The 25,405-nt window shown below is 49.8% G+C and overlaps 1 protein-coding gene across 1 annotated transcript in view; it reads left to right on the top strand.

Annotated features, from left to right (window-relative positions):
• Afap1 (actin filament associated protein 1) overlaps positions 1-25,405 on the top strand; it is a 108,702-nt gene that overhangs the window by 66,855 nt on the left and 16,442 nt on the right. The window contains exons 7-11 of the mRNA XM_032917078.1: positions 5,245-5,346; positions 5,903-5,984; positions 12,072-12,221; positions 17,561-17,772; positions 19,255-19,400. Of these exons, the coding sequence (XP_032772969.1) occupies positions 5,245-5,346; positions 5,903-5,984; positions 12,072-12,221; positions 17,561-17,772; positions 19,255-19,400 (692 nt within the window). The remainder of the gene's footprint in view (positions 1-5,244; positions 5,347-5,902; positions 5,985-12,071; positions 12,222-17,560; positions 17,773-19,254; positions 19,401-25,405) is intronic.

Genomic DNA, 25,405 nt, shown 5'->3' with positions numbered 1-25,405 from the left:
GAGCTGTGAGTCAAAGGAATACAATGTGCCCTCCAGGGGACAGTATACCCAGAGTCACACAGACAGACAGACAGACACACACACACACACACACACACACACACACAGGGCCACACAGACAGAGTCACACAGACAGGCAGACACATACACAAACACACTGACATACAGGCAGACACACAAACACACTGACATATAGACACACACACACACACACAGGGCCACACAGACAAACACACAGAGTCACACAGACAGGCAGACACACACATACAAACACACTGACATACAGACACATAGAGACACACACACATATAGACACATACACAAACACACTGATGTACACACACACGTACACACACACACACAGAGGCAGACAGACACACACACACAAACACACTGACATACAGACACACAGAGACACACACACATATAGACACATACACAAACACACTGATGTACACACACACAGAGGCAGGCAGACACACAAACACACTGACATATAGACACACACAGAGACACACATATAGACACATACACAAACACACTGATGTACACACACACACACACACACACACACACACACACACACACACACACACACACGGCACCTGCCTCCCCCAGGGCTGGTAGTTATAAGTGAAACCATACTGCCACATGCTTCTCCCACGGGCAGGACAACACAAGACAACAATGCTGTCCCAGCCCACGCCTTTGCAGCCACTGTTTGGAGTGCGGGCTTTGGTAAGAATGAAGAACTCATCAAGTTCACGGTTGTTTGTGTAATTGCAGCCAATTTTCTTAGTTAAAGCTGCAATTACAAGCTGAGGTTACTGGAGGCCTGGTACAGGAGAAGTGAGGGCTGGGGTGATCCTCCACTGCCCACCACAGGGGTGCCCACCACGGCCTTGTTCCGTGGCCGTGGCATTGGGTGTTGCTTTGTGGAGTTTAGTTAAAGAGTGTAAGGCTTTGTAAGAAGCTTGGCTTTGCTCAGGCCGTGAGTGGGGGGAGCTGGACTTGAACCACAGGAGCTCAGAGCTTCCCCTCCCAGCATGTTTCCTCCCCAGAGAAAGGATAGTCTTGTTCTTGTTTGTTTGTTTGTTTGTTTGTTTACATTCCAAATGTTGCCCTCCACCCTGCTCCCCTCCCCCAGTCTTGTTCTTAATGTAAATATATCTGTCACTTTGAGATTTAGTCACTGTTTGGGGCAGAAGGAAGGGGAACCTGAAAAGGAAGCCAGGGACCTAGCCTAGGAGAGAGGGAAGCTTACCCCCCCCCATCTCACTGTCTAGGGTAGGCAAGGTCCCTGGGTGGAATGTCCCTCACAGGCTTTAACCTCAGAAGTCACAGGAGGAGCCTTGCAGCAAGGCCTCAGCGTCTTCCATTTTCTTCCCATTTCAAGTGTGGGCATCGTGGTTTTCTCTTGGGGAAGCTGAGTGGCAAAGTGGCTGGGGTCAGACCCCAGTCCTGCTGATGGATTCTTGGGTCAGATCCCAGCACCAGTGCAGTGACAGGGCTATGGAGGTTGATCTTCCTGCCACTGTGCAGACACTGGCATTTCTCAAGAGTCTAGGTTTGAGTCCCGATGCAGCTTAGGACGCAGAAGGAGGGTATTCTGAAAGAGCCATCTGCTGACTGCAGAGATGATGCCGGTAAAACCCCACATGCTGAACTCCACCCTCTGTGCCTCACAAACACAGTGAACACAGGGGGAGACATTCTGGGGTTGCGACCCTTAGCCTGGCAGTCCCTGCCTCTGTGGCTAGTCCAGGGTTATGGTCTAAGCTCTCGGCATGAGTCGGAAGGCTGCTCACACTGCTGACTGCTGATGTCACAGAGGCTGCCGCCTGGGAGGGTGTCCACGCTGGATGCTGAATTGGGCGTAGTCCTACAAGATGGGACTTCTTCCTTTTTTTTTTTTTTTAAGATTTATTTTATTTCATGTATATGAGTACACTATAGCTGTCTTCAGACCCAGCAGAAGGGGACACCGGATCCCATTACAGATGGTTGTGAACCACCATGTGGTTGCTGGGAATTGAACTCAGGACCCTAGCAAGAGCAGTCAGTGCTCTTAACCGCCGAGCCATCATCTTTCCAGCCCAAGATGGGGCTTCTTAGTCCTAGCCTTTGCTAGAGAGGAAATGGAGATTTGGGATAATTTGTTTCTTTACTCCAAGGCCACAAAGCTCGTGGCTGGTGCCCTGTCCTGATTCACAGAAACCCCAGCGTGGTCAGCGTTCCTGGGCTCAGAAAAGGAGCACAGACAATCCTTTCCTTTGGTGCAACTCCTCCTGACAGGGAGGAGGGAAGAGGGAGGAGGGAGGAAGGAGGAGGGAGAAGAGAGGAGCTGCCCTCCTCTGCCCTCTGCTCCCCTTAGACCAGTGGTTCTCAACTTTCCTACTGTGTGATCCTTTAATACAGTTCCACATGTTGTGGTGAGCCCCCAACCGTAAAAGTATTTTGTTGCTGCTTCATATCTAATTTTGATACTGTTATGGATCATAATGTGAATATCTGATATGCAGGATATCCAATATCTAATCCCTAAAGGGGTCCCGACCTACATTTTGAGAACCTCTTCTGCCTGTCTCTTTGCCTGCCTGTCCCTCTAAGTCTCTCCTAAACTGCTTAGCTGTGTCCATTTGCTTCCTGCCTTCCTGTCCCATCATGCTTGCTCTCCCAGTCTCTCCCCTTTCAGTGCAGGACAGAGGATGGCGGAGCATGCTTGATCTTCCTCTGTTCACTGGCTTGCCCTCTCTAGGGAGGCTCACCACGCTGCGGCTGGGAACACTGGTCCTAGTGCTTGCAAATGTTCTTATTTTGTGCCCTGATTGAGATGTGTCTCTGGATCCAAGCTTCTCTCCAGCACCCCTGTATGTCTTTCTTGTCACCCCAGTGCTGAAGACAGAGATACAGACTGTGTGCCCAGGGCCGAGTGAGTCTACCAGCAATGGCTTCTGCTTCCTTAGGCAATGCTTGCATGGCTCAGTCCCATCCCAACCCTGCAGCTTCCCTGTCACCTCTGCAGCCCCATCCCACCCCTGCATCTATACTGTCACCCTGCAGCCCCATCCCACCCCTCTCTCTATACTGTCACCCTGCAGCCCCGCCCCACCTCTGGAGCCCCACCTCACCCCTGAAGCCCTACCCCATCTCTGCAGCCCCACCTCACCCCTGCAGCCCCACCTCACCCCTGCAGCCTCCCTGTCACTGTCACTTCTGCAGCCCCACCCCACCTCTGGAGCCCCAGCCACACCTGCAGCTTCACTGTCACTCCTGCAGTCTCACCCCACCCCTGCAGCCCCATCCCACCTCTGCAGCCCCACCCCATTCCTGCAGCCTCCCTGCCACCAGTGCTGTCATTGCACCTTTTCCTCATCTCAGTTCCTGCAGTCTCCCCTGAGGTCCCTACACTGGTTTTTCTTTTGCTGCCATGAGCTTGTTTCTTCTTACAACGGCTCACACCCATCATGCTCTGAGTCTTGTCTGAGAACTTGGTCTGTACAAGTGGGTGTCTTTATTTTGTTTCTGATAAAGCCAGCTTAGGGGAGGAGGATTTCTTTTAGCTCACAGTCCCATCATTGCGGGAAGTCAGGGCAACCTGAGGTAGATGGTTATACCACGCTCACAGTTGAGAGCAGAGAGCAATGAACAGTATGCTTGCTGTGTTTAGGCCATTTTCTCTGCTTACATAGTAAGGCTGCATAAGGAATGGTGCCACCCACGGTGGAATCAGAGCAATCTGCCTATACACGCTCACTGGCTCACCTGATCTAGACACTCCCTCATTGGCTCACCTGATCTAGACACTCCCTCACTGGCTCACCTGATCTAGACACTCCCTCATTGGCTCACCTGATCTAGACACTCCCTCACTGGCTCACCTGATCTAGACAATCTCTCACTGGCTTACCTGATCTAGACACTCCCTCTGTGAGACTTCCTTCCCGGACAACTCTACGTTGTATCAAGTTGATAATTGAAAGTAGCCATCACAGGGCATTTAGTCCATTACGCCTACTTTAATAAGATGTGTTGCATTGGGTCATTCACAAACGAATGTGTGTCCCACATTTCTAAGGGGGGATGGTCATGATCTCGATGCCAGGAGGCCGTGGCAGCATGTGTTGTGCTTGGTGTAAATAGTTCTTAGTTTCCGTGTCCTGTACACAGAAGGCATGGGAACTCCTCTCTGAGATCTGAGCCACACCCAGAGGCTTAGCTCCCCTGACCCTGTTGCCTTCTAAAACCTCCCCATTCCAAGGCTGCTGCTGTGGGGTTTAATTTTCCACATGAACTTGGAAGGACAGAAACATCTAGAACACGATATTTGTATTCCTCTGGGGGGCGGGTGGTGGCTCAGGTCAGAACAGTTTATTATTCTGCTAAGGTGAAAACCAGACAGCAGAGCCATTAGCCCTGGCCGTGGAGCTCCTCCCTCCTTTGTAGTCTGTCCGTCTCTCCTTATACTGACCAAGTTCAGTCTCCCCGTCAGACCCGAGAGGGCCATGTGACTGGGCCCCTACAACTGCATCCATTCCTTACTTCTCTGCTCTGTTCTCCCCAGCCACACAACACTCTGGGGGCTCCTTGTCACTTGTCACCTGGTGCAGGGCCTGCTGTCCCCTCTGCCTAAAAGCCTTTCTGTCGGTCCACATGGCCAGAGTCTCATGGCCTCAGCTCACACAGCTTTGTCACCCGGGCGCAGCACAGAGTCCTCCGGCTCTACAGTAGCTGAAGCTTCCTGTGAAAGAGCCATGCTTTATTCGTGTAGCACTTTCGTCAGGCCTCACCTTTCTAAGAAAAGATTTATTTTTTATTTTAGTTTTTAATTATGTATATGCGAGCGCAAGCCCGTGAGGAAGAGAGAACGAAACTCAGGTCCCCTTTAAGAGCAGTACGTATTCTTAGCTGCCGAGACCCGCTCCGGTCCCTCACTTTTTGGATGACCCTTATTGCTTATGACGGCAACTCCGTGCTATGAGAGGGAACTTCCAGAGAGAACCTGGAGTGGACTTCCCTGCCATTTTCCCAGTTAGCACCAGGACTGCAGAGATGGTTTGGAGAGCAAATGAAGGAATCAATAAACAGAGTCACGTCCGTGTGAGTTCAAACACCAGGTGCCGTTAACCCCTCGAGGTCCCCTGCCACACTGTAGGCATCTGTCTGCCCACATAGAACTACCCTCATCACCTGGATCCCCCTGCCTCTGATCAGGCTCAGACTGTGTCTCACTCACTCCCACAGGTAATCAAAGAGGCCTACAGTGGCTGCAGTGGGCCTGTGGATCCAGAGTGTTCTCCACCACCCAGCGCCAGCGCCCCTGTGAACAAGGCAGAACTGGAGAAGGTGAGGGATGCCCGTACGGCTCTGTTTTGTTAACGGTGTTTCTATCCTGTGTGAACAGATGAATTATATGTACTTATGAAGAATTGTTGAGACAACTCAGTACATGTGTGCAATGTATTGATTAGCCAGGGTGTCCCTCATGGCTGCCACATCAGATTTCAATCCTTTCATTTGTAATTTGAATGTGTAATAACATTCTGTGAGAACCACAGCACTTCGGCGGGCGTGTCCGTACCTCTGCCCCTGACTATTTTCAGTGCCTGCTTTGGACTGAGCTCCAAGGAGTCACTTCACAGACTCCGTAGCCCGTGTTATCACCAGCGATGGATGAAGATGGGGACTTAGAGGAATGGATGGCCTGGATCATTCATACCTATCAAATGAAATCAAATGCAGCGTGCCCACTCAGCAGGTCTATGCTGGCACGCTGTCTGCAGAGTGTTGAGCGTTCAGCCTGTGTGGCCTTTAACTTTTGAGATAACATTTCGCTTTCCACCGTACCTCACCAGGCCTGCATGACCGAGGTGGGAATAATGTGTTCCTTGTGTCCTTATAGAAATTGTCTTCAGAGAGGCCCAGCTCTGATGGAGAAGGTGTTGTAGAAAACGGAGTCACCACGTGTAATGGAAAAGAACAAGGTGAGATCCTAACACGTGCCAAGAACATCTGAACTTGAAAAGCCAGTTGTCATTTTAGGTGTGACTGTGTAGGAAACCTCCGTGTTTCAGCCATGCAGGCGCTGCCGCCCTCTGTCCCTGAGAACACAAGGAAGGCCTCTTGATTTGTAAAAACCCAGAACCTTCCTTTTAGCCCACCTGCATTTAAATTATTGTTAGACCATAAGAAAGTACATAAACCACAGGATTTATAATTTTCAGCCATCTTAAAGTGTTCTGTAGACATTAAACACGCACATTTAGTGCGTCTATCTCTGGAACTTTCTGTCTTCACAAAGCATAACCTTGTTTCCATGAAACCCAAGTCCCTCATCCCTTCTTAGCCCCAGCAATCAGCATTCTGCTTTCTGTCCCTACGTATTCCACACCCTGGGGGCCTCATACAAGTGGAATGCTGTGGTACTTGTCTGTTTGCAACTGGCTAATTTCATCCAGTATGGTGTCTTCAAGGTTCATCCTTTTCACGAGTGAATAATATTCCATCATATGGACTGCACATAACCACCCAATCATCTGCCAGCGGCACTTGTATTGCTTCTGACCTTCGGCGCTTGCTAGCAGAACCACTGTGAACACAGATGTGCAGGGGTTAAAGTCCCATTTTTAAACTCAACACCATAGCAAAACAGATGGCATTCAGTGAAATGACTTTGACTTAGCCCCAACTTTGACGTAACCGTTCTATGAGCTTTAATATATGCCTCCAGCAAGTAACCATCACTACAATCAAGAGAAAGAACCTGCATGTCTGTCACCCCACTGTTCCTTCACACTCCTCTCTGTCACCGCTGCCCCAGACTACACCAGGTAGCCACTGCTGTTTCCTGCCTGCGCTTGGGATCTGGGGTGTGTTGCCTGTGGAGACTTTCTTTCCTGTATCTCAGTGCACCTTGATTTGCAGTGTGAGAGCTGCTGTGCAGCTCTCCCTGTGGAGATGAACTCTGCTAGACACCCACTGACCAATGCCAGGACGCACAGTGACCCTGGGACAGTCTGACTCCTGGGTAGGACTTTGCATGGTCATGTCCCCCCAGGGGCCTATCCAGAAGCAGGGTTGCAAGGTCATACATTCTCATAGGATCGCTCCCCTGGCTGGCCTGCAGTCTTTACCTGGTATTGCACAGATGTGTGGTGGTGTGCAGCTGTGGCCTCCCAGCGGGTGCAGTTTAACACACTTGCTGTCTGTGCATCTCTGGTAGAACGTCTCCTCAGACCCTTTGCCCATATTTCTGTGGTGTTGTTACTGAGCCTTTGGGGGCTCTGTGCATGCTCTTCCTACTTTTCCTCCGTGTCATTTGTAAAATGTGTTTCTTAAGGACTGTCCCCATCTGTGTGGCTGGACATTTTATCCCTGAGCGTGCGTTGAAGTGTGGCTTGCAGGTATGTGGAGGGAGCTGGACCCAAGTGCCTGAGCCCTCAGCTGTGCGGCTCACATGTGTGAGGAATAAGTCATGTGCTATACCTGCAGCTGTCCCAGCCCTGAGAATTCTGGGGCCAGACAATGCGACAGTTCACCCGGAAGGTCACACAGTCTTTTTCTTCATTGTGGTTTTCTGATGCAATCTGGTCTGAGTGTAATTTTAGTCCTGTTCTCCGGAAGCTACTACCAGTCATGATATACATAATAAGACCTCGGAGCCAGAAGCTATCTTTAACTTCTGCTCTGAGGTGGGACACCCTGTAGTCTCTGGGCTCCAGCTTCACTATTTGGCTCCTCTCTTCCCTTTTGGTTTTGTTGTGAGGTGATCTTTTCATCCAGGCCGATCTCAACCTGGTGGACTTAAGCTGTTTGTTGTCCAGCCTCAGCCTTCCAAGCCGGGGCCTCAGAGGTGCCACATGCCAGGTGACTGACTACTGAGGTGCGACAGACATGATTGACAGCTCAGTTTTCATAATATTCCCCATCCCCCATGAACCTGTGCGCTTACCCCATTACTATGGAGTAATGTGCCTGTTGGATGTTCATGTATGTTTTGATTCTGCCCCCTCCCACCCCAGGATCTCCTGTTCACTCCTTAAAAAGAAAATTACTGTTTATGTGTGAGTGTATGTTCAGGTGCCTGCAGAGGCCAGAAAATAGCTTTGGATCTGGAATTAGAAGTGAGGTGCACCTGACCTCAGTGTTGGGAACTGAACTCGTATCCTCCAGAGGAGAAGTACAAGCTCTTAACCAGCAAGCCGTCTCTGCAGTCCCTGCTGTACTCTATTCAACAAGAACAGCTTTGTGTGTTCATAATGGGCAGGCGACCCGGCTCAGACATTTTCCTTTTGTCTGACACCGTGCTTGCCTGTCGAAGATCACGAAGGAGCCTCCTGGTCCAGATGCACCCCGAGCATCTTCTGTCCTTGTTCTTGATCCTGACTCCTCTCTGCTTTGCTGTGGAGGGAAGTGAGTGGAGCTCTCTTTAGCTTGGCCCTTTGTGATAGGTTTGCGGTCGTCACAGACAGGAAGTCTGCCCTCCTCCATGCTATGGCCTCACTGGAGAAGGCAGTGCTCTAAACTATAGCTCTGCTCTGAGATACTCGTTTTTTCAGGATGAACCCCACTGTAGACACTGGGGAGTCCTAGAGCAGATGCAGGGAAAGACGATTGACGTCCTAGACTATAGAAACTACTGCCCCAGCTAGTGCTGTGTGGCTCTGAGACAGTCCTCAGAGGGGGTGTCTGTGGGTGGACTTGTTGAACCAGAGGTCTGATGATGTCGCCTCTCTCTCCCCTTACTTCCCCTAGACTAGACAGAAAATCATTTGATTTCCATCTCTGTAGGAGAAAGCAGGCTGCCTAGGTTTGTGACATTCCCATACTGAAATATGTCTTCATTACTGGGGCATTAGTCTTGGCCATCTGTGACCTTTGATCCCCTTCTCCGGTTCTGCCATGTAACCTCCCTGACTTGAGAGTTCTCTATTGACTTTTGGATTTAATCATGTGCTAAATCCTGCCCCTTCCCCACTGAATAGCTTCAAAGAGTCCTTGATGGCTTTTCTGTCATATCCCTACATAGGGCCCTTTCTTCCAAGGATGACTTAGGATAAGATTATTCTCTGCCTTAGGAGTCGGAGTCTAACAGGCACTTTGCTGGAAGGAGCCGGTTTCAGTTATGGTGACTGTGAATCCCACGCTCACCAAGTCCTGCAGCCTGGGTGGAAGGGTTACCCCGGTGCAGAGACCACAGGGAGTGGGTCTCTGGTCACCTCACTTTGCCTGGGAATGGGACGCAATGAAGTTCATCTTCAGGTTCCTGGGAAGCCGCTGATGGAGCCAAACACTGTCACTTCTGCCCACTGTGGCTTGACTGGACTGAAGGAGAAATAATCCAGTTCTCTGGCCCCAGGATACTGTCCGGTGGAGGGGGAAGAGTTAGGTCTTCCCACGAGACCTCGGGTAGGTCTCATTACTCAGCAAGTATGTCTAAGAACAAGGAAAAGGAGGTGCACAGATGTTCCCATGGGCATTCCCCTAAGATCTCGGGGGCCTTAATCTGGTTCATTTAAAATAAATCACAAATGTCTGTGCTTTAAAGATACTGGGTGAAGACTGAGGTGCACACAGCAGAGGCTCAAGATGAAGGCCAAAAGCAGGGTTACTCCCTGGGGCCTTTCTTCCTGGCTTGCGTCCCCATATCTTCTGGGTACACACAGTCTATAAAAAGGGTGCTACGTTTTGGATCAATCATTCGTAGGCATGAATCTTTTGCAACCGACTTTTAATAAGGGTTCTACCTCTCCTCTAGCCCACTACCCAGCAGAGGTAGTGGAAGAGAAAAGCTATTAGGATATGGGGGAGTGGACCTGTTCAGCAATAGTTCTTTGGGGGTGAGCTCCATCCTCCTGGGCAGTAGTTCAATGCCATAGCAAACACCAAATATGATTCAGCAGCTGCAGACAACAGTCCTCTAGGCAGGCAGACAATAGGCAGCTGTAGTTCAATCCTGAGGAGACCACCAAGCTCACCAACTGACCTAAGGTGAGGCTGCAGAATCAGCAAGCTGCCGCAGGAACCCCAGGAGCACTCTTGGGTGAGTTTTTCTCAGTGGCAGGGTTGCCACAAGTTGAGCTCAACAAAACAATGTAAGGCGAACCAATACATGCGTGTCATTAGCCAAGAATAGTGAGGCAGAGCAAACCAGACAAGCTCAGTGCTTGTCTCCCCCTCTGTGGGGTCATATTTATACTCCTTCATCAAGCTCCATAGTTACACTCCGTTCACCTGTGTGCCCCAGCAAAACGTCACTTGACATAACCAACTTTCCAAAGAAACTAGACGTTTCCACTCCAAACCTTCCTTATTAGCACTCCTGTCTCCTCAGTGCTGTGGGACCAGGACCGGAACACTCAGCATGGAAGGTTATATTTGCCCTCCAATTTTCATGGCTTCCTATCTTAGCTGCAGGGTGGCAGTTCTTTCTTGGACCCTGCTACTCACCTTTACACCAGAGGGGAGGCAAGGATTTCATCAACTGATCTAAGTGGGTGGGCAGAGTAGAAGTAGAAACAGGGACTGTTTTCTCCTCTTCGCCAGAGAGGATTGGGGAGGTCCCCCTTGTGAGTGAGCACGTGTGTTTAGAGGAGGGGTTGGAGAATTCTTCTGTAACCTGTCCCATGCCCCTAGGTGTTCTGTCTCTGGAAGAGTCCATATGACCTGCTGGGTTCATTTGTTCCCAGAGAGGGAGCCTGGATGCCCATTGTTTCCTAAAAGGATTTGTGTGTTGCCTAAAAGGTTGCCCCAAAGGACTGAAGGGTTGCACCAGGTGTGTAGTGAGTGAGGTGATGCTGTGTGGGTCTTGACTCAGAACTGCACCCTGGTGAGACTGTGTTCTAGTGGAGAAGACCCTTGAGGTAGGGCCTTACACGCTGCCTCTAGCATATGGCGTTCTTAAGAGACTGAGACGGGCTGACTAGCCTTTGCCCGGAGTTGCCCTGGAGTGGAAGGATCAGGCCCCTCAGCTCCGTGTGCACCCTTGTGCATTCATTCGGATTTGTCTGAGCCTCCTCCTGTGATTGAGCTCAACTCATGGATGAAAGCTTGAGGGTAAGAAAGGGCTACACATGTCTGAGTAGGAGCAAATTCAGGAAACCAGTTCATAGTCAACTTCCCTCTGTGGCATGGTATGGACAGGTGAGGGCTGCCCTGTGCCAGAACCTGGAGCCATTATTAGCCTGCATGGACTCTGCACCAAGGTGCTGCATGTGGGAGTCCAGGATTGCCAGGTCTTCTGGTCTTTGCAGAAGCCAAAAGTTCTTTTTATACAGAATGTTTCTAGATTCATGTGTTGACAGTTCATTCCCCTCAGTCACTGTTCTGGCCAAATGGGAGATGACGGCCTGAAAGGTTGGCTCTGATCTGAGAGCTCTGCACAGGGAAGCTCAGCGTAGTGTCCAAAATGGACAGGAGAGACCCCTAACATGGACCTACTTCCGTCTTCCTTTCTTCTTTTTTTTTTTTTTTTTTTTTTTTTTTTTCCGGAGCTGGGGACCGAACCTAGGGCCTTGCTTTGCAGGCAAGCGCTCTACCACTGAGCTAAATCCCCAACCCCCGTCTTCCTTTCTTAAGGACATGCCCCTTGTTAGCCAGGCTGCTGTTGCAGTGATACCAGCTCCTCTTGGTTCCTTGGGCCCTGCCATCTCTTCTCTTTACACCCAGGAGGTGCTCTCTCCGAGACAGGCAGAACTCATTCTTTATGTCTGAGCAATCCCCCAAAAGTCCGCCCTGGGCAGGTTCTGTCTGACCAGTCACCTATTTTCCAAGTAACTCGTATCTCCACGTGCTTTTTGTCATCCTTTGTTGCCACGAGTCCATCTTGTATGTATGGTCATGTTCATGCGCCTGTGTGCACATGCATTCATACCTGATCCTCTCTGCAGTGCAGGCTTCCTGCGTACAGCCGTATCCTTCTGCAATCCCAGCATCTGGACCCCCAGCTGGCTTGTCACAGGTGCTCATGTGCACGATGAGTGACAGCTAGAGAGGAGGAGATGCCTGGTGATCAGTGCTGTGACTTTTCCACTTAACGTGGACGGTTAAGACACATACTTTTGTGTTGACAGCAAAGAGGAAGAAACCCTCCAAGTCAGAGGCCAAGGGGACTGTGTCCAAGGTCACTGGGAAGAAAATTACCAAGATCATCGGTCTGGGAAAGAAGAAGCCATCCACAGATGAGCAGACGTCATCGGCAGAGGAAGATGTGCCCACCTGTGGTAAGACCCTGCTGTGTGTTAGCAGACTGTCCCTGGGTGTGCTCTGGGGCCGTCTGAACTGTGGAGAGCAGTTTCAGCTTTTAGTAATGGAAGAATCTCCAGGGCTCGTGATGCTTGCCACGGTTCTTTCAAGGTAAAAACCAATATTGTCTGTGGAATGATGACACATTCCCTGAGTTCACTCCAGTGTTTCCAGACTCAGACACAGGCACATGACAGGCCAAAGCTCTAGAACTGAGTCTCCTTCAGGTCACACTTTAGACTTAAGTTGTAGACAGAGCTGTCTGGCCATCTCTGTCTCTGTCTGTCTCTGTCCCTCTGTCTCTTTCTGTCTCTCTCTGTCTCTGTCTCTCTGTCTCTCTGTCTCTCTGTCTCTCTCTGTGTGTGTGTGTGTGTGTGTGTGTGTGTGTGTGTGTGTGTGTGTGTGTGTGTATGATGCTATTTTGTCAGAGACTAGGTAAAGCATATGGTCTCTAACAGTCACCAAGCCAGTCTTGCCCACCATTGTGTCTAGGTTAGGGTCTATAGAGGAACCAAAGAGGGAAACTCCCTGGAGGATGCATATGTAACAGTCAGCTGTCCCCACCATGGGGAAAGCAAAGAGGAGGAGAGAACTTGGCTGCAGTACAGCCAGCTGGACAGAGCTGTGACAGAGTAGGGAGAGTCTGGGGACACTGCCACACTGCTCCTTGCCAGCCCCTATCTTCCTGGAGCTCTTGGGGACATAGTCTTTCTCTCTGCCTTTGTCATCAGCACTAGTGATGACAGCAGTCGGGAGTTAAGGCGACTTTTGCTTTTTTTTTTTTTTCAACTGTTCTAGGTTAGAGAGGATAGAAATTATTTTTTGAGACAAGGTCTCACCATATACAACAGGCTGGCCTTGAACTTGGATAGATCTTCCTGCCTCTGTCTCCTGAGCTTTGTCTGGGATTAAAGACTAGAGGTAGAATGCTTTTAGAGGGGTTGGGGATTTAGCTCAATGGTAGAGCGCTTGCCTAGCAAGTGCAAGGCCCTGGGTTCTGTCCTCAGTTCTGGGGGAAAAAAAAAGACAAAATAATGAAATGCTTTTAGGAGGAATGGCTACATATTAACACGGCAGACAGGATGAATCTCAGGCCTCATTGAAGACAGAATTGGTGACCCCTGACCTCACAAGCTGGTGACTCAACTCCCCCAAACACTCTCTGACTCCCTGTAAGTCACTTCCTTATCAGAAGAGCACAGCCTTGCAGGCATTTCCCACAAATGGCTGCTTGCCCTGTTACTGTCGCACAGTGGCTCGTCTCCACACTAGTCATTTTTTTTTTTTTTTTTTTTGAGAGCTTGGGTGATCCTGAGAGCAGGGCCCTGAGGCTTTGCTGGGCACAGCTCTGGCTTCTGCTGAGACAATGTCCTCTGTCCCTACAACTCTAAAATTGTCATGCAGCTCTTTGCCAGACCAGGGGTAAGGGTAGGTATCTCCGGGGGAACAGGGGACAATGGGCATTTTCAGCCCTTCAGAGCAGCTGCAGGGCTTCTCAGCAGAGGAATAGAGCTGGACTCGGGCCCGGGGGACTGACCCTGCCAAGCTGAGCCCCTGCAGCTGCTGGGAGACAGCGCTTAAGTCGATGGGGCCAGAAGGGCAGAGCAGCTGGGCAGGCAGAAAAGATTCCCTGGAATTACTGAGCCGAGTTTGGTGCGTGTCTGTGCACTGCTGTCTAGTTATGCTAGACAGGGCGCTCTGCTTTCGTGGGCTTGGAGCAGACCTGCAGAGGCAGCTGGGTGGCCCTAGGTGCCATCTTTGTCCTTCCGAGAGGCCTTTGAGGGATGCATTAGTGTTGGTTGGGCAGCTTGTTTGGTAATGCACCCAAGAGACACGCCAAGACTCCAAACCCAAGGTGGCTTTTATCTGGCCTTCTATGGGCTGACAAAGTCCCAGAATTCTTGTTACCGTATAAGCGAAGCTGTGAGACCTGGAAGTGTGCCCTCTCTCCAGCTCTCCAGTCTGTCTACTCCCCCTTCCACCACCACACAGATGCCTTACAGCAGTCACACCATCCTGGGAGCCAGCATGAAGACCTCCTCTTGCCACCCACCTGGGATCTCAGTCTTGTCTAAGCTCCCTTGCTTTGCCAGATTATGACACTGCTCTACTGGATCACCACCACCCAGCACAGGGCCCAGAACATGCCGGCAAGGCCACTCATATTTTTGGGGATTCGGGCTGCTTGTCTGAGATGTGGCCTCAACAGTTCCTTGGTTTCTGTGGGGGGGGGCAGGGGCTGGGCACCTGGGTTACTGCTGCTGTCTATTCACCCACCATGCTTTAAAGTAACGGAACACATCTGCACACCAGCCCTGCCCAGGCTCTGGAGAAAATGTAGCCTTCTGAGGCCTTCCGAGTTAGCTTTGGAATTCAGACGTGAACTTGCTCATTCTTGCTTCCTCTCCTGTAGAATTTGGAGTGGAGTGAATCTCAGAATATTAAACTGAAATTAAGTTTTTAACGATATATTAATTAGCACATTGCTATAATATCAATGGGATTAGAAAGAAAGAAAGAAAGAAAGAAAGAAGGAAGGAAAGAAAGAAAGAAAGAAAGAAAGAAAGAAAGAAAGAAAGAAAAGAAAGAAAAAGAAAGAAAAAAAAAAAGAATAATTGTTCCCCAAAGCCTCCCAGCCAGTCCCGGCCCAGGTCTTAAGGTCCTGGCTGCACTCTGGCGCCCTCTGGTGGCAGATGTCTACTTCAGCTCGAAGATCTGACTGATTCCCCCCCCTTGGCAAGTACAAGACTGGGACCCACCCTTTGACTTGATCCCTGCCTGGGGAGGTCTGCCATTCTCTGCCTGACCTTGCTCATCTCCCTCCCTCCCCCAAACTTAAATCCCAAGAATGTATTAAAATATGATAATGTCCCATGAAGTCATGCTCTACGTTAAGGAGGACCTGTCTCATGCAGGGAGAGCCGCAGCCTCTGGTGACTATGGGCAGACTCCATCTGGACCGAGGGACAAGAGCCAGTGCTGCTGTCCTACCCAGGCTGGTGTCTGAGCTATGAGCTTGAGGTGTCCTGCAGTGCGGTCACTGGAGGGTCTTGTGCCTCTCTATCTCTAATCCTTGCCCAGGCCCAGTCACAGACAGCTCAGGAGACCTGGACAGGACATGTCCTTTCCCTGCCCGGCAGCTCCATGAAGCCCATATGCCCTGGTGTTCAGAGCTTTTTGTGTTTTTAAAGGCAGGGTCTTCATGTGTCAGGCAGATTCATCTTGAACTCATGTCCTATATCCAACTTCCTGAGTACTGAAAATAGATGTGCTACCACAGTGGTTACCGTGTGTGTGTGTGTGTGTGTGTGTGTGTGTGTGTGTGTGTGTGTGTGTGTGTGTGTGTGTGTCTGTCTGTCTGTCTGTCTGTCTGTCTGTCTGTCTGTCTGTCTGGTTTTGTTGTTGTTGTTGAGACGGGGTTTTCTTATATAGCCCAGACTGGCCTTGAACTCTCGATCCCTCTGACCCTCCCTGGTGCATGCTGGGATCACAGGCATGTGCATCCACTCCCCATGGACAGTGGCTCTTTAACAGGGGGGGAAACAATCTGTGCATGTGTGATCCTTGTCTATGGAGTATATCCAGTTACTTGAGGGCTTCCTGCCATCCTGTTTGTGGACTTATGCTCAGGAAACACTTAGGCTCTGTTGATACAGGTGATGTCTACCCAGAGGTCCAGCATTTGACTCTTGGCATGATTGATTGCTGTAGATGGCATTCAGAACCCTTCTGGTAGGATGGTCGTTCATCTGACTGCATTTTAAAGCGGGGCTTTCCTTCTTTCTTTTAAAACAATAATAAATCAGAATGGTCCCACCCATACATTAAAAGCCTTTAAAAAGGAGCCATGTCATTTAACTGCTATTTCTCAAGTGAGGCCCACAACTGTACTGGGAATTACCTATCTCTGATTTCGTGTAGGCATCGGGTCAGATGTGGCCTCTGGGATGGCACTCCATATCTGAGGGTGCCTTCTCTGTCCTAGATGGCCTTTGGGAAAAACCTTTAAAACCTGCCTGCACACAAGAGAGCAGCTAGTCCCCTGCTCTGGAGCTCCCGGGCTCCTGGCCTGGCCTCTATGACTTCAAAGATTCTTTGCCTAGCGTGACAAATAGCAGTCTTTGTTCAGCAGGAGATGCACTTTACTTTGGGTGGGTACAGGAGACCCCCCCATCCAGATGAGGACTCACATTTTGCATATGTGGGTGGGTAGTCATCATGCAATATCTTGAAAAATATTCATCAGAGACATACAGACCTTCGTCTGGGCACTGAGCATGTGCGTACGTTACATGCACAAGAACTGAAGGAGGATGAGCAGCTCCCAGCATTCTCCGCTATCCTTCCTTTCTCATGCTGGCCATCCTTTCCCTGTCTAATCCTTTTTTAATCTCTGAGGGGTGGTGTGTGCACAGTGGGACAGTTGGAGGTCATAGTAGGACAACCGTCACAGTTGCTAGAGTCTCCATGAAACCTCCAACTTACGCCTCGAAAACTTCCTAGAAATTTCTACGTCATGTTTATGATAGCCTCAAACTGTTGTTTTCCTATGTGTGAGGATCTTTCCCTCCTAGGGGATAACATTCCCTGTAATTCTGTCACGTGGGACACCACACTGAATGTAGCATCATGCTGCTGATACACCGAAGACACAGTATTATGCCAGACACACCAGAAACATCCCCGCTCAGGCCCAGACCTCAGGCAGTTTCATCTGGGTTAGCCTCTCCATGAGATGAAGCCCTCACTTTCACAAGCAGGGATGGATCTTAGAGACCAGGAGGAGGCCTCGGGGCTGTGGGTGGGGAGCTCATACCAGCCACGTTCCGTCACTCGCTGGAACACATCCAGTGCTGGGGAGTTTACCACTCCCCCGGCCTCCCACTTCCTGGGGAGTTCTCATCTTCAGATACTTTTATTTCTGTCTCACATGCTCTGCCTGCTTACAGCATTTGCAGCTGGGCCCTTTTGCTTGTGAGTTCTCCTCCCTACGGGCAGGCAGCTGTCGGCCTCTCCTAACCATCCCATGTCCACCATTACTGTCTCAAGGTGGTTTCCAGGTTCCCATGTAGACACCAAGGAGCTGAAACTGGTCCTTACACCGTGAAATGGGTTCTGTCTGGAGAAGAGCCTCCAGGTCCTATTGAAAGCTAACCGTGTAATAATGACTCTTCTGTCTTTAACTGTCTTATGAGCATTGAAGGCCTGGGTGTGAGTGTGTGTGTTTCATGCACAGTACTTCCCCGGTCTGTAAAAGGCCACAGACAAGGGACTTGGCCTCCTCAGGAGTCTGAGCTGTGGCATCCTCTCCTTGCAGGCTACCTAAATGTGCTCTCTAACAGTCGCTGGCGGGAGCGCTGGTGCAGAGTGAAGGACAGCAAGCTCATTCTCCACAAGGACAGGGCTGACCTGAAGACCCACATCGTCTCCATCCCTCTCCGCGGCTGCGAGGTGATTCCAGGCTTGGATTCTAAGCACCCATTGACCTTCCGGCTGCTTCGAAATGGACAGGAGGTGGCTGTCCTAGAGGTATGGAATTCCCTGGGGCTGCTATCCAGAGAGGTGTACACAGGTTCTGCCAACGCCATGATTAGGTCCTCTGCAGAAGGCCCTGGCTGCCTGTAGGGACAGATTTTGATCCAGTCCCTCTCCTCCCTTGGCTAATTCTGTTTTGCATTGTCTTCTGGGTTTCTCTTTTGGAGAGGCAGGGATGACACAGGCTGCTGAGAGCATCATGCATGGCAACTTTGCTTGCCACAGTTAAACACCCAGCTCCAAATAATGGGGCACTTTTCAAGGTGCCCAGGCAGGCAGTAACTTGTGGGGAAAAAAATCTCCATTAAAAACTTCTTCTAAGCATAGGCTACTGAGGCACATGGTGACGGTTTCTGTCGATTGTCCTTTGGAATCTCTGTACATTTTAGGGCCCCTGACGCCCTGTGGCAGGGTCAGTGAACTTCATTCCTGTGGCTACATGCGTCCTTTGTCATCTGCTTGATCACTTTATAGGAGAGTTCACCAATCCTCCATCTTATTCTTTTCCATTTGCCATTAACCCAGACTTATTTTTCCCTCCCCCCTTACCTTATTATGATTAAGATACACACGTATGTCATACATTCACAGACCTGAAGCATTGTGTTTTCCAGGGTACATATTGGTGTGTTTGCGCCCTGAGGCCAGCAGAAGTGGGGTTATGTTAGGCTTGGGTCAGTGGCCAAGATTGTTTTCACAGTAGGTTTTTGTTTGGTTTATTTTGTATTTGACGGGGACCTTACATTGTCCCTCTAGGACTCACTGGCTCAGATAGTCTCAGGGAACCAGGAAGAGGACTGTGCCCCCTGGTGGTTGCCTTGCAAAAACACACGGCTCATCCAGTTCTGGGATGCTGTACCTGACAGAGCAGCTGATCTGACAGCAAGCGGCCAAGTCTATTTTTTCTCTTGGCCTTGTACCTGCCTATAAAACCACGTAACAGGGATGGCTTAAAATTTTTAATAAGGATATTTTTAAAAGTAGTCTGAGAAAAACATTAAAGAGACTGCAAGGTCTGGCACCGACAGGTATCTTAGAAACTGTATACATAGAGCTAGTGGAAGCCACAGAAAAGTGTCACAACTGCAGAGATGCAGTGGGCTTGCTATCCTACACCTCACCTGCTGAAGCACAGGCTGGTTAGGACCTCTGGGAGGCGCCCGCCTGCTCTCCAGGCCAGGCCCTCAGCGAAGCTTGTAACTTGCTGTGGCTCCGATGTAATTACTCTTGTGAATCTCTATGTCCTCCGTTCTGATGCTGTCCCCCAGATCATGGGGAGGCATCTTGGTGGCTCCAAGGCTCCAATTTTAAGTCCCTTAGCATAATTTTTCTGTACCCTCCGGCTCTCCAGCCTAATGTGAACACACAGCTAATTCTCTCACTCAGACAGTGAGTATGGCGCCTTTCTCATCCACATTTGGGCCTCTGTGTTTTCTTTCCTTCCCATCACATCTTCGTCTCGCTTCCCCTCGGCAGGCATCATCTTCTGAAGACATGGGCAGATGGATTGGCATCTTACTGGCTGAGACAGGGTCCTCAACAGACCCAGGAGCCCTGCACTACGACTACATAGATGTGGAGATGTCAGCAAATGTCATCCAGACGGCTAAACAGACCTTCTGGTAAGACTCACGCATGGCCTGAACTCAGCAACATTCCTCTACTGTTTGGCAATAGGTGTCGGTGACCATGCAGACCAGAAGCACACCCGGGGACGTTTCCTTGGTGGGGTATTGACCCTGATGACCCTGATGTTGGTCATCTTAGCCCTCTGGGATTTCTGCTAGCGTGGCCTTAGCAAACTTGTCTGAAGATGGTAGTATGGGCTTTGTGGGCCTGACGATCCCTGCTATATCTGCTTGGCTCTGCCCTTGCAGCCAGACACTATAAGGGATTATGGCCATTGTCCTTTATATCAACGAGTAGTAGTCCTGATTTTGTCCTGTGGGCAGCCGTTCCCCCCACCATTCCTGATAGGGATCTTCTAGAAAGCAGAGGAGGTTCTGTATGTTGCCAAAACAAGGCCCAAGATCTCAAAAGCTGTCAGTGCAGCACTTTCTAAATTTAAGTTGTGACAAATAATTCTACTTCGGGGGAAAAAGCCTCTTTATGAGTTAGGATGCTTCCCGAGTGCAGTAATCATGAGGGCTTTGTAGCAGCAGATTCTGTGGGGTCCACAGCCCATGTGGGCATTCAGCATCGTCAGCTGTTCCACAAGGGGAAGGTTTTTTCCATGGTCACCAGGGATGTGTTCTCCTTTCTCACTGCTTTGGCACAGACTGTCGTCCAGGCTGTGGTGGTGAACAGGCCCTTCCTCATCACTGTGCCCCGGCATGCTCCTTTACACACGATGGAAGTAGGGAATGTTGAATATATTTGAGGTGGCCTTGGGCTAGAGGACTTCATTGGCCACAGTGAACTGCCCATGGCCCAGGGGTGCAAAGCCACACATCAGGCACAAGGAGAAGTTCGGGCAGTGGATTGCCAGTGGACTGGTGGCCATTCCCAACTTCCTAGTTTTTACCTTGAAAGATAACCAATGGGCTAGGGACATAGCTTAGTTGTTCTAGTACTTGCCTAAGCATGTTCAAGACCCTGGGTTCAATGCCTAGCACCACATAAACTGGTGCACATCTCCCTAACAAAACAAGCCCAAAAATCAAACACCAAACCAAAACAACAACAACAAAAGCACCCATGAAAAACCCTGGGGTCCTTTTGTGTTGGCAACTACTCCTGGGCATGGGGCCAGGCCTGGAATGTGGTCGTATGCCTGGTGACTCTCCAGTAGAGAAAATGGGCTTCCCCTTTCTAACAGGTATCAGCTGCAAATAGCTTCTTCTGGGGAGACGCAGATTGAAACGGTCTCTCTCTACATCTCTGGCTGCCCTAGAACTCACCATGTAGACCAGGCTGGTCTCAAACTCACAGACATCCACCTGCCTCCGACTCCTGAGTGTTGAAATGAAAGGCATGCACCACAGTACCTGGCACGAATAGCTTCTTGGTTTGTGGTGGGTCTTGGTGTCTACTTGCCCTGCTCAGTGCTGGGGTTTGCCGTTCTGAGCGTGTGCAGATCACGTGCGTGCTGCCAGTCTCTGTGAGCTCCAATGTGCGTCAGTCCTGTCGTGTCTGGAAGACACTCTTTCCTTGGCGTCACCTACCACCTCTGGCTCCTCTAATCTTCCTCTCATAGATCCCCGAGCCTTGAAGGGAGGGGTTAGGACTGAGGGTTCCAAAGTCTCTTGGCTCCTTACGTATTGTCCATTGCGGATCTGTGTTCCATACCATCTGCTGTGAGAAGCAGCCTCTCTAATGAGGGCTGAGCAATGCTCTGATCTTCCAGTTTAGCAGTGTGTCATTGGGAGTCATTTTACTGCTATGTCCCTTTATCAGAATAATAGCAGTAGGTCTCCCCCTGGGACCTCCTCAGCCTCAGGTTCTTAGCCACGTTAGCAGTGTTAGGTATGCGTTTCATCGCATGGAGTGGGCCTTCGTGAAAGGCAAAGAATGGTTGGCTACGACCATGACGTCTGTGCCGCCATTGCACCGGTGTATCTTGCATAATTTATAATTATATCATATATAGCATAATTGCTATGGTGGGTCAACAGGGTTTGCGGCCAGCTTACATTACTGATTATTTGTTCCCCCTGCTGTAGCATGTAGAGTACCTCCCAGCACTACGAACACTCATCAGTAGCAGTAAAACGTCTCGCTGGGCACCAGCTCTAGTTCTCTAGGTTTGATAGCTAAGTGGTTTCTTCAGCAACAGTGTCTTAACATCAGCTTATGGGAGTAACCGATAACGTTGACAGTAGCCTGTAACATTGGGGTGACTATGGGACCCCACTGGCTAATGACTGAATAAGATGTAACCCAATCCCTGCAAATGGAGGTTTTACTTGGTGGCATAGAATGTCATAGTTGGTGCATTGTCTCTCTATGGCGTCTCCGTCTAAACTCCTTTTAGATATTTTAGAAAGATTCTACAGTAGTCGGTTTCCACGTGGCTTTTCACAAGGCTTTAGTATTAATTGTCCCTCCCATGTTCCTTCCTTTACCCCTACCCTCCCTTCCCCCCTCCATGTTTAATTCTTCTATTCTAGTTCCACTTTATAACTCTATATCCTATTTCTCCTTTGGGATATCTACCCCCCACAGCCCCAGTCCCTCACAGGCTACTTAACTCCTGTAGCTGTTTTAAATGAGAAAGATTCTGTAAACCGAAGGACGCCATCACTCCAGCAAAGTGGCAGCCTATAGAACTGGGGGTGGGGGGACTTCACCATTTAAACATTTGGTGAAAGTCATATCTAGAGTATGCATAGACCTAAAAATAAAATCTGAACACCAAGAAAACAAGTCAGTTTTTAAACAGAGTATGGAAATATCGTAGGGTTTCTGTGATAAAACATGGCCAAATGTGTCTTAAGGAGGAAGGGGTTTGTTTCAGCCCAGAGTCTCACATCACAGTCTACCATGGAAGTCAAGGCTGGCCCTCAAGCGGGGAGCCTCATCCTGTGATGTCTTCACGCCCTCATATATTAGCAGTTGTTAGCTGTACTCATGTGGAAATTACTGAAATCCTCAAAACAAAGTTCACATAATGTTAGCTCTAACCAGCAAACGGATTACCACATTCAGGAGAAACCCTGAATGAGAGTATTGGCCTTTGCACACAGCTCAGTTTTTCCTTTATGTCCAAGCAGAATTTTAATTTAAACCAAATGTAGGGTGGTCACATCTTGGAGAAAGGAATGCAAGTCGCTGCATTGGACACTTTTCATTAGAAAGGCACATGCCATAAACTTAGCCTTGGAACCTTTTTTTTTACCCTCATTAAAATCTTTTTAGGGATGTCAGCTAGCAATAAAGTTAATTTTCATGTTTCAGTTTTCTAGCCAAACATTCCCATAAAACTTAACAGAGAGGAGACTGAACAAGGAAACAGCCTTCAAAATATGGTAGCTGGCCAAGCGATAGATAGCCAGGATTAAGTTAATTTTTCGCTTTTTTATAACTTGGCAGCCGCGTGGCGAATCTTCGCCAAATGATTATGAGAGAATTATCAGCAATTGTGTCTGACTGAAAGAACGAAGACAATAAGGTTTTAAAAAGGAACAGGAAACGGAGGAAAGAAAACAGCTTGTGGTATTGTCCTGGGAGTTGGACATGCATGAGTGTGGGAGCTGGACACTGGGACACAGCCAGGGGCTGACCAACGACAGTAGGTCTTGTGACAGAAGGGCAGCGTCCCGGCACTGCCCCTGAAGCTTTCACACGTGTTGCCCATTGTTGGCCCAGCAGAGGGTGGTGGTGGTGGTAATATATGCTTCTCCCTGACTAGAGAGGGACAGGGTGGGGAGAGCCACCTTCCAGCCACCATCTTCAGGTCCCTACAGGTCTCTGCATTTGCATATAGCATTCCCTGGAATGTGCTTATGTTTTACAGTTAGACTCATTTCTACTTGGCTGAAAGTCAGTTTGGAAAAAGTGCCAGAGGGAAGTGGGAAGCCCCTGCTTATTCTTGGCTCCATGTGAGTTCTCTTTACTGGCCTCTGCCCCTCCATGTAAATTTTGGGATATTCTAGCCAGTAGAGAAGGCCTTTGCCAACAAGGACATGTGTGTGTCATGCTCCCTGAATCCTTCAAACATCCCCATTGAAGGAATCAGACGTGTGTCCAGCTAGAGACCTGGGCTCTGTGGACTGTCTTTGATCTTCCTGATATCTGTGTGTAAGTGTGAGAACTGGGCAGGTTGCCAGAAGCTGACGCAGCAGAGCAAGCATGAGGTTCCCGCTGTGAGGAAGAGAGTTATGTGCACACACATGCTGCACTGAGCTTCAGCAGGGGCTGTGCTCAGAGCCAGCAGGTGAAGGAACACTTGGTACCCTGCCATTCTTCCATTTATTACGTCTCATTCATAACCGTTCCCAGACCAGTCCTCAACCAAGACATTCAGTCAGTGCCGTAAACGCGCATGTGAAACATGCAGACACCCCTAAGTGGCTAGTGAATCCTTTCCTTTTGAATTTCCTCCTTCCTGTGCATTTAACTTCCCTACACTTGATTTGACGCAGACTAAGCGTAGAATAATTATATCAATGTTCATAAGCTGAGAAGGGTAAGATGCTGCATCTGCCAGAGGAGCGGCGCTTGCCAGCTTCGTCCAGCAGGGGGCAGCAGTGCACTGTTGAGAGTGTGTGGCCATTACCACACAGGTGGCTACTTTCAGAGAAACAGTTTTGGGGGAAATGCATTTGTTGCTTAACTTTCCGTGACTTTAGTTTCTCCAGTTAGGAGCAAATGCCATCTTGGTTATTTCTTCCTGGGTTTTTACAGTTGCCCTGAAACAAGCCCAGCTTCTGAGAGGCCAGCTCATGTCTCCTCATTATGCTCTGGAAATTGGGGTGACAGAACACCCCAGAAGCTTATGTTCTAGTGGGGAGAGGCAGACAAGGAGTGGGTACAGAAAAGGAGAGCTTGGGACACAAAAGAAAGTCAGCATTGCAGAGAGAAGGGGCTTCTTCATGTCAAGGAAGGACAGCCTCACCCCGCCTCCCCGGGGCACATGGGTTGGGAAGAGCAGTGCTCTGAATGGGCAGAGCGGAGAGGCAGAAGGGGCTGAAGAACTCCAGAACATTCCTGACACCGTGCAGGCCGGGAAGCAGAAGCCGGAAGCACCAGGGGCAGAGCTGGAGGCTGGTGCCTGCAGCCTGTCCTGGACAGTGTTTCCCTTGATTGCTTTGTTGACTTGGGAAGCCTCCAGAAGGTGATAAGCATCGGGCTGATGTGCTCTGATTCTCTGAGAAGCAAGGGCGGGGAGGAGAGGCAAAGTGTCCTCTTCCAAGGTGCAGACACTTGCTCTCCGCCTCTGGCCACCAGGTATGGGTCTTTTCATACCAGGTGACACCCTAGTTCTCTCTGGGAGGGAGCCACTATTCTGTCACTGTCCTGAAGATCGAAAGCTCTGTCCCCTCCAGATGTCATTCACACACCCAGTTTGTCACCCATGCTTGTCCCAGAGCAGATGCTAACCTGAGGTTCTCACAACCCCACAGACCTCCTTAGCCCTCGGGCAGTGGTTCATTTGCTAGGTCACTGGTGTGCTAGGAATCCATTGGTGTGGAGCTCTTGGGTAGGAGGGGCAGAGCGCGAGCTATGGGAAAACCAGGGCTTCCACTTCTCCCCTGGTTAATGGCTCCAGCACCTTCCTTGGGTACACGCCTTCTCTAGTTAGGTACAGTGACTTTCTTGGTACAACTCTTTGCCTGAATACAGTACACCCCACCCCCCGAGTGAACACCTTTCCTGGGTACTTTTTTTCTGGGTGCACTCCTCTGTGTATAGTGCCTTCCCTGGGAGTGTGAGTCTCCTTCCTGGTGCCTTCATTCCAGAAGCCCTTCCGCCCTGTCACCTCAGAGTGGAAAGTCCTGGACTGTGATCCTATAGCCGTTCCCTTAGCCACCGGCACCTCTGTCCCCAAATCCTCCAGGCTCTCTTGGGGCATGGAAGGCGAGCGGCTCATTATGATGGGCAAAGGCAGCCTGTCTCCTGTGACCATTAGGGAACTAAGGATTTAGGGGCTCTGGCCAAGGACAGGAACCCAATCATGCATCTCACC

Source organism: Rattus rattus, chromosome 11 (assembly GCF_011064425.1).
Source record: "Rattus rattus isolate New Zealand chromosome 11, Rrattus_CSIRO_v1, whole genome shotgun sequence".
Classification (NCBI taxonomy): domain Eukaryota; kingdom Metazoa; phylum Chordata; class Mammalia; order Rodentia; family Muridae; genus Rattus; species Rattus rattus.
This window is presented reverse-complemented; position numbering and strand designations above follow the sequence as displayed.